At 43.2% G+C, this 9,326-nt stretch overlaps 1 protein-coding gene across 1 annotated transcript; it reads right to left on the bottom strand.

Moving 5' to 3' along the window:
- Positions 1-5,719: 5,719 nt before the first annotated feature.
- Positions 5,720-6,726, bottom strand: OR4D6 (olfactory receptor family 4 subfamily D member 6). The gene has a single exon (XM_037060427.1). The coding sequence runs from the start codon at positions 6,724-6,726 to the stop codon at positions 5,782-5,784; it is 945 nt and encodes a 314-aa protein (XP_036916322.1). The 3' UTR covers positions 5,720-5,781.
- Positions 6,727-9,326: the final 2,600 nt, after the last annotated feature.

Below are 9,326 nucleotides of genomic sequence, written 5' to 3'. Positions count from 1 at the left end.
CTTGCTGGGTAAAGTAGCCTTGGTTGTAGGCCTCTGGTTCTCATTACTTGAAATATTTCTTGCCATTCTCTTCTTGCTTGGAGTGTTTCCATTGAGAAGTCAGTAGCTAACCTTATTGGGGCTCCCTTGTATGTTACTTCCTTTTTCTCCCTTGCTGCCTTTAGGATTCTCTCTTTGTCTTGAAATTTTGCCATTTTAATGATGATGTGTCTTGAAGTGGGCCTCTTTGGGTTCCTCTTGAATGGGACTCTCTGTGATTCCTGGATTCGTGTAACTTTTTCTCTCATCAAATTAGGAAAATTTTCCATCATTACTCTTTCAAATAGGTTTTCTATCCCTTGTTCTTCTTCTTCTCCTTCTGGTATTCCTATTATTCGGATATTATTACGTTTCATATTATCTTGCATTTCTCTTAGTCTATCTTCATTCTTTTTGAGCCTCTTTTCCCTTTCTTGCTCTTTCTGGGAGATTCTTTCTACTATGTCCTCCAACTCACTGATCTGATCTTCTGCCTCATCGATCCTGCTTTTCATTCCTTCTACTGTGTTCTTCAGTTCCAAAACTGTATTCTTCATTTCCTCTTGTCCTTTGGTGATAGTCTCTATTTCCTTTTTCATGTTGATATAGTTTGCAGAGAGCTCATTGTAGCTCCCCTCTAGTTTCTTGTAGATCCCCTCTAGTTTCTGGTAGCTCATTGTGAGCTCTTTGAATTTCCTGATAACTAGTGTTTGAATTCAATATCTGATAGTTGACTTGCCTCTCTTTCATCTGACATTATTTCTGAGACTTCCACCTTTTCTTTCATTTGGGCATTGTTTCTTTGTCTTCCCATTGCTTATGAGACTCTTCTTATTAGCTTCAGCTTCTTATATCGATCTGTTCTGACTCCCTAGGTTTAAGTGTGAACTTCTGTGGTAGAATTCCTGTGAAATTCAGTGGTGCATTCTCCTGCAGGTATCTTGATGTTCTCTGCTTCCACCTACTCCTTTCTTTGTGTGTGTGTGATCAGCTGGAGGGGGAGGCAAAATGTTTTATGACAGCAGGAGAGTACTTTATGATATTTACAGTCACAGGTGGTAGAGAAGAGATAGAAGATCTTTAGGCTCTATATAGTGTTAACTGTAATCTTCAAGCCAATTTGCCACCTCTAGGAAAGGATAGACCAAAGATAAGTCTCTTGTTGGGGAGGGGAGGCTTGTGAGTTGTATCTAGAAAGCAGTGAGATTGCAGGTGGTCATATTTTGAGGTAAGGTGAGAGTGAAGAATAGTAAATAGACGTAGCGTGTGAGCAAGTAGAGTTAATGACTACAGTAATAGAATTCAGGAACCTGTAAAGTGGGCTAAGACCCGAGAGATGTGTTGTGAAGTATTTACAGTGGTATAGAAAGCAACAAACAAACACACAAAAAAAGGGCAAGAGAAGTGAGGAAAAAGCAATAAGTTTGGGGTGAAATGAAGAAGGACTAAAACAGAAAAAAAAGAAAGAAGAGGAACAGAGTACTGACAGATACAGCAACAATAAAATTAAAAAATATATATATGATTACTGAAAAAAGTTTAAAAATAAAAGTTAAAAAAAAAACCTCCTTCCTTGTTGGTTACAAACTGTCCAATCCGGTTTTTCTGGTTTCGGCAGGACCCCTCTCTGGGATGGGTGTAGCCCCAGTTGCACACCCACCCGCCAACCAGGCTACCAGACTGGGGTGCGGGCGCCTGCCCACCCGACAGGCTGCCTGGGTCCCATGGGATCTGGTACTGGTCCTTCCCAGTCCTGTGGCTGGGTGAGAAGCAAGTCAAGCTGCCTTCACAGGAGAACACCTCAGTCCACTTTCCAGTAAAAACTTCTCCAGAAAGCGTGCCTCTCAGCCCAGCCCAGTCCCCAAGCTGACTGGTTAGGACAATGCTCCTCTCAAATTTCCTGGGCTGGCAGGCTGGTGGGCTGGCGACCACAGAGATCGCAACTGAGCATGGCCCCCTGTCCCTGCCACCCTCCCTGCACACCTAGGCAGACAGGTCTCTACCACCCAGCCCCGCCTAGATGGTGAGGGAGGGAGCCAGCTCTTCCAAGGCCCTGCAGCTGGCCCAATGCTCCACTGGGTGCTGGGCTCCCTGTGAGTCCTCCGTGGCACTGGCCACAGACGGAAGCCTCTACACCCCTAACACAGCGGCAGCGGCGGCTCCGAGGCGTTTTCAGCTGGCCGAGGGCAGCCGGTCCTGCCACTGCCGCTTTTGTCTTTACTCACAGTTGCTGGGCTCCCGCTGAGTCTTCTGTGGCAGATGCCCCAACGCTGGCCATAGACAAAAGCCTCTGGGCCCTGGAAGCTGCTGCAGCAGGAGCTCCGAGGTCTTTACGCGCTGGCCAATGGCTGCTGGTCCCACCGCTGCCGCTTTTGTCTTTACTCACAGGTGCCGGGGTCCCAACAAGTCCTCTGTGTCAGACGCCCTGTCGCTGGGCGCAGGCGGAAGCCTCTGGGCCCCGACCACTGAGGCAGCCAAGGCTCCAAGGTCTTTATGTGCCGGCCAATGGCTGCCGTCTCGCAGCCGCTGCCACCGCTGCCGCTGCCCTTGACTTTACTCAGGGTTGCCGGGCTCCCGGTGAGCTCTCCATGGCGGACGCCCCAGTCGCTGAGCACAGACGGAAGGAAGCCTCTGGGCTCCAACCGCTGGGGCAGCCCGGCTCCGAGGTCTTTATGCGCCGGCTAATGGCTGCCACCAGTCTGGCCGCCTCCGTCCTTACTCGCGTCCCTGAGGCCCCAACGACCTCTAGCTGTCTGGTTCGTCACTATCTCTGGTCTCTTATTTTCATAAATGCTGGGGAATTGTTGGTTGGGGAATTGATTGAGCTGTTCTTCTATAAATCTGCCAGGATTTTCTCCCAGGTGTACGAGAACTGGAGTTGCTCTGTCCTACTCCGCCGCCATTTTCTATCCACTCCGCCCAATTAATGAAATCTTATCATTTGCAACAGCATGGATGGACCTACAGAGTATTATGTTCAGTGAAATAAGTCAGTCAGAGAAAGACAAACACCATATGATTTCACTTACATGTGAAATCTAAAGAACAAAACAAATGAACAAACAAAATTGAAGTGCACTCATAGACACACAGAGAGAACTGGTAATTGCCAGAGGAGAGGGGGGGTTGGGGCACTGGGTGAAAGAGATGAAGAGACTAAGAAGCACGAATTGGTAGTTACAAAAATGTCGAGGGGAAGTAAGTAAAGCATAGGAAATGTAGTCAGTAATATTGTGATAGCTATGTATGGGGCCAGTTGGGGTACTGGAAATACCAAGTACGTAAAGTATAAGATTGTCTAATCACTAAGCTGCATACTGAAACTGATACATAATAAAAATTAGTATGTTGAAATTCTAATCCCCAATATAGTAGTATCAGGATGTAGGACTTTTGCAGGTAATTAGGTCATGAGGGTGGAGCCCCCATGAATGAGGTTAGTGTCCTTACAGGAGAGGCCCTCTCTCATCCTTATTCTACCATGTGAGGATACAATGAGAAGATGGCAGTCTGCAACCCAGAAAAGAGCTTTCTTCAGAACCTGACCATACTGGTACCCTCATCATGAACCTTCAACCTCCAGACTGTGTGAAATAAATTTCTGTTGTTTATAAGCCAGGAGAAAAATAAAAAAAATACTTATTTATTCCTCTGCTCACTTTTTTTTTTGCTGTTGAGTTGTATGGGTTCTTTATGTATTTTGAATATTAACTCCTTATTGGATATATGTTTTGCAAATATTTTCTTCCATTCTGTATGTTGTCTTTTTATTTGTCAATTGTTTTTTTGCTGTGCAAAGCCTTATAGTTTGATGCAGTCACCTTGGGAAAGGTAGACACAGGAGTCATGTCTTTGTGGCTTTCCGCTTATTCTGGTGTCCCTGCCATGTGCTCTAATCTCTCAGGCCCAAGCCTAATATGAGAATTAGCGAAGGGAATTTTATTGAATGTGAGTGTAGAAATAGAGTGCACATTGTTATGGTAGTGTTGGAATTCCAGTGGGAGTTAAGTAGTTTAAAACTTAATAAGTAGTATAAAACATGAATTGTTACCGCATGTAACGCCACACATATGCACACACACACATAAGCACAAAGCTGCCCACATTTTTATGCTTTAAAATTTCTAGCAAGGCACCAGAAGCCATAAATCTATTCTGTGATTTTCTGAGTTTTGAGGAAATATATCAAAAGAAATATCTAATACTATATGATCATCCATTCTTAATGTGGGCAGCTTTCCAAGAGTGAAAATACTGGTTCTTTGGGGTGAAAAAGTCTCAGATATTACAGTGATATGTGGCCCTTCATGGAGCCTCAGTACATGAAAAGATGTAGGGTACATCTCTGGTGTTATATTTTCTTGTGGGGGTACTACATATCTAAACATTTTAAGAAAAATTAGAAAAAATATCTAATGAAGATTGTTGAGGGTCGTCAGTAACTTCAAAAAAATTGAAAACCACTGGTGTATGATTAGGAGTCTTGGCCTAATGTGTCTGCCTTGCAGGACTTGGAGAAGGTCACGGATGTGTCACTTACTAGGACCTCTTTAGCCAAATATTAATGCATCATTAACATCTTGCAAAAATTGCTCTGTGTGCTGCAATTTCCTGAACTTATGTCCCTTGGTTAATTTTTTAATGACTACTGAGGCTGAAAGGTAAACTTAAGGTGAACATAGAGAAAGAAGGAAGATTAACTGTGGATATGTCTACTTGCTTGGTATCCTTTCCATGGGTGAGAGGTGGATTACAACACAGACCCTGTGGCTATTCCTAAATGACTGTGATGATAGGATGTTTCTTTTCTCTGCTGTTATGCAAAATGATTCTTGAGTACATGAAAAGGTGTTTCTTAGGCAGCTTTTTTGGTACTACTATGACTTACCTTGAACTGTCTATGCATACATAGGCAAAGACTATAGTTTTGCTCCAATTATAACAGTCTTGGAGTTGAAATGGAAAGAAGAGATAGAGGGGACAAAGAAAGTTCAGGTTAACATAAAATGTATTATCATTGTGAATTTTGTATGGATACATCCCCAAAGTGCATTAGTTCTTTTGAGATTTTCAGTGGGAAAAGAAGTAGAATGGACCTGAGAATAAGAAATACTTGGTCAATGTGTAAGATTTGTCCATTTACATATCTGGCTTAAGATAAATTAAAATATTCCTCCTCTTTACACTTATTGGTGAAATAACAGAAAATTCTGTATTTGAAATACAGCATCAAGAAGTGATTTTAATAACCAAATGGACAAAACTGTCCCTAGAGAAATCAAGTATGAAATAAGTGCTCCCATATTCCATATATAAGCACGTGTAGGGATAGAGGGATAAGCAACAGGGAATATTGACTGTATGCCTGATTAATGTCGGGATGGTGCTCAACATTGCAACGCTCATCCGCTCAACATTCAACTTGTTTCATTCTCATGACAGCCTTGTTAGTAGACAAATTATTTCTATATTATAGGCAGTGAAAGCAAAGCAAAATAGGTTGGTTTGAGAATCACAGATTCTACCAAAATAGCATTTAGGGAATTGATTTCAGTGTTATACCCCATATTTCTCCCAATCCACGAGCCTATAGTTATGTTCCTCATTACCATCTCTTCCTTTTGTCTTCACGTGTTTCTACCAGAGCTGAAGGGCTATGAGTATATTTAGAAATGACTGGAGAAAGAGCTCAGTGTCTCTTACCCGTAGGCTAACAGTTTGAGAAAACCAAAGAAGTTAAATTTCCAGTCTCAGTCTGAGTGTTCACCGCAATTTACTACCCTCAGAATGTCCAAGTCTCCTCTTCAGTCTCTTCATGGCTGATTTCACCTCCTGGTTTCTCAGGGTATAGATCATGGGGTTCAGCATGGGAGTGATAACCGTGTTATTGATGGACACAGCCGTGTCCATGGGCAGTGTAGTGAAGGGCCGACAGTAGATGTAAACAGAAGGTACAAAGTGAAGGGTTACGACCAGGATGTGGGAGGTGCAGGTGGAGCAGGCCTTTTTCCGGCCCTCCCCAGAGTGAGATCTGAGTGTCACCAGAATGACAGTGTAGGACCCTAGGAGCAGGAGGAACCACAGCAAGGTCACCAGACCATTGTTAGAGATCATGAGAAGCTCTAGAGTGGAGGTGTCTGTGCAAGCCAGTTTAATCACCTGGGGCACGTCACAGTAGAAGGCATCCAGGAGGTTGGGGCCACAGAAGGGGAGTGGAAGCATCAGAATTATCTGGACAATTGAGTGCAAACCACCACCCACCCAGGAAGCTACCACCAACGTCATCCACACCTCTCTCCTCATAATAGTCACATAATGCAAGGGTTTAGCGATTGCAAGGTATCTGTCATAGGCCATCACAGAGAGGAAGAAAATGTCTGCCCCACCAGCAAAGTGGAAGAAAAAGATCTGTGCCATGCAGCCATTGTAAGAGATGGTGTTCCTCTCTGACAAAAGATCTACCAGGAACTTAGGAACAGTGACTGATGAAAAAACAATGTCCAGGACTGATTTGTTCCTTAAAAGAAAGTACATAGGAGTGTGGAGGTGGGAGTCACAGGTGACGGTCACAACAATGATGGCATTGCCCAGCACGGTTGTTGCATATACAGCAAGGAAGAACACAAACAAGAAAAACTCTAGCTCCCGGAAGTGCGTGAGTTCCAGGAAGACAAATTCTCTCACCTGGGTGTGGTTACTCTGGTCCATGATGGGAATCACTTTCTTCCAGGTCTATGTGGGGAGAAGACATGTTAGGATTTGGAGTATGATATCATGAGACAGCAACATAACTTATCATACATTGTTAGGAAGCTCTTTCAAGCATCCAAATGATTGTGACTACTCAGAGAACTGGTCTCGAAATTCTTTAGTCCCATGGTTATTCTTTCCTACCATAAATACAGTGGGTTGGCACGGAGAACCGTCACACTCCTATATGCTTACTCTGACCACAGGGAGATGAGAGGACAGTGGTCATTTGACTCTGGCTTATCTTAGGCCCTGTGAGAGTAACTTCCTCACATGTGCAATATGCAAAGCTTTCTATGTTACTGAAGGTTTTCACCTGGAACATCTCATTTTGATTTTGATACTTACAATGTCTCTGTGGAATCGTAGTGTGGTTATGATTATCTCCATTTTATATGGGGGAAAGTGGAGCTCAGAGAAGCTAATGACTTGCCTACATTTGCATAATTGCAAAGTTAATAAGTGTCAAATTAAGGATTTGAACCCAAATAATTTTTTCTGACTTGAGAAAGACTCCTTTCTTGACCAAATTTTTGTTAAGCTCCTCTGAGCTCTTTCTCTATTAGAACTTGATCTTGGCCTTTCACGTCTTTCCTTGTCGAATCCAGTTTTAGCAAGAATTCTGCTAAATCAGTTTGGCAGGAAGCCCCCACCTTACATTCAAATCAAGTTTCTCCTCCTCCACCCTCGATATCTAACTCCTTGTATCTAAGTTCTTGGTTTGTCTTTAGCAAGAATCCCTCTATTCTATATTTTTAAAAATATTTTATTGATTATGCTATTGCAGTTGTCCATTTTCCCCCCTTTATTCCCCTATGCCTGTACCCTCCCTCTCACTGCCATTTCCCAACCTTAGTTCATGTCTATGGGTCATACATATAAGCTCTTTGACTTTTCCATATCCAATGCTATGCTTAACCTCTCCCTGTCTATTTTGTAGCTAACATTCATTCTTCTTATTCCCTGTACCTTTTCTCCATTCCCACTCCCCTGATAACCCTCCATGTGATCTCCATTTCTATGATTCAGTTCCTGTTGTAGTTGTTTGATTAGTTTGTTTTTGTTTTTGTTGTTTGCTTTTAGGAAGAAGCCCTCTATTCTTGATTTCTCTTAGATTCCATTCACTGACTCCCTCACTCTGTTGTTGGGCTATAAATTCCCATTTGTCCTTGTTGTATTTGGAGTTGAGCCTAATCTCTCTCCTCTTGCGGTAGTCTTCATCCCTATGGCAATAGTCTTGGATAAAATCTGTCTTGTCATTTAAGGCAAGTGTTTGGTGAATACTTTTTTTAAAAAGTTTTTTCAGGATTTGACTTCTGGCCAAGATGGAGGCATAGGTGGAAATACTGTGCCTCCTCACAGAACCAAATTTAACGACAACAAAGATTTAGAAACAACCAGAACTAACAGAAAATTGAACTGTACCGATGTCCGACAACAATGAACCAACCATTCATCCAGACTGGGAAGAAGGGAAGAATTGGCGCCTGGTGGAGAGGGGTCCAGGCAGGAAGAGGCGGTGGTTGGCAGACATGGGTGAGGGGAAAAATGAGCATACTCAACCCAGTGAGGTGCGCAAGGCAGTTGGCTGACTGCAGACACATATTCGTGTGCAGATAAACCAGGCCAAAAAAGGAGGGGGCGGTGCAATGAGACAGATGGTGCAACCCAGGGCCCCAGTGACAAAAAATAAAGCCTAAAAGCACTGACTGGAAAAACTTTCAGGGGCTGAGGTGCTGGGAGAGACTCCCAGTCTCACAGGAGAGTTTGTTGGAGAGACCCACAGGGTCCTAGAAAGTACATAAGCCCACACACCCAGGAACCAGCACCAGAATGGCCCAATTTGCTTGTGGGAAGCAGCAGAGGGGACTGAAATCAGAGAGAGAGAGGAACAGGTGCCATTTCTCCCTCTCTGACCCTGCCCCCAGTCACAACCAAGCTACTGGGTTGACCTGCCCTCGTGAACACCTAAGCTTTTGCCCCTCATATGTAACAGGTGTAAACAGACCAGACATTATGGCTCAAGAAGAACAGCTCAAAAACTTAGAGCCAATACTTCTAAGTGACCAAGAGATAGCCAACCTATCAGATGCACAGTTCAAAATACTGGTCATAAAGATGCTCACAGAACTGGTTGATTTTAGTTGAAAATTAGGTGAAAAAATGAAGGCTACACTAAGTGAAATGAAGGAAAACCAATAGTGATGGAAACAAAACTGAGACTAAAATAAATGGAGTGGACCACAAGGAACAAAGAAATGACCAAACAAAAAAGAATGAGGAAACAAGAATTCAAAAAAATGAGGAGAGGCTTAGAAACCTCCAGGACATCTTTAAACATTCCAACATCTGAATTATAGGGGTACCAGAAAGGGAAGAGGAACAGCAACTAGTGGAAAACTTATTTGAACAAATAATGAAGAAGAACTTCCCCAATCTGGCAAAGGAAATAGACTTCCAGGAAGTCCAGGAAGCTCAGAGAGTGCCAAAGAAGGTGGATCCAAGGAGAAACACACCAAGGCACATCATAATTACATTAGCCAAGATTAAAATGAAGG

Source organism: Sturnira hondurensis, unplaced genomic scaffold (assembly GCF_014824575.4).
Source record: "Sturnira hondurensis isolate 20B ecotype Veracruz unplaced genomic scaffold, ASM1482457v3 Scaffold0011880, whole genome shotgun sequence".
In the NCBI taxonomy this organism is placed as follows: Eukaryota; Metazoa; Chordata; class Mammalia; order Chiroptera; family Phyllostomidae; genus Sturnira; species Sturnira hondurensis.
This window is presented reverse-complemented; position numbering and strand designations above follow the sequence as displayed.

Bases quoted from the DNA above. Each gene is read 5' to 3' on its own strand.
- OR4D6 (XM_037060427.1), bottom strand. From the start codon at position 6,726: ATGGACCAGAGTAACCACACCCAGGTGAGAGAATTTGTCTTCCTGGAA.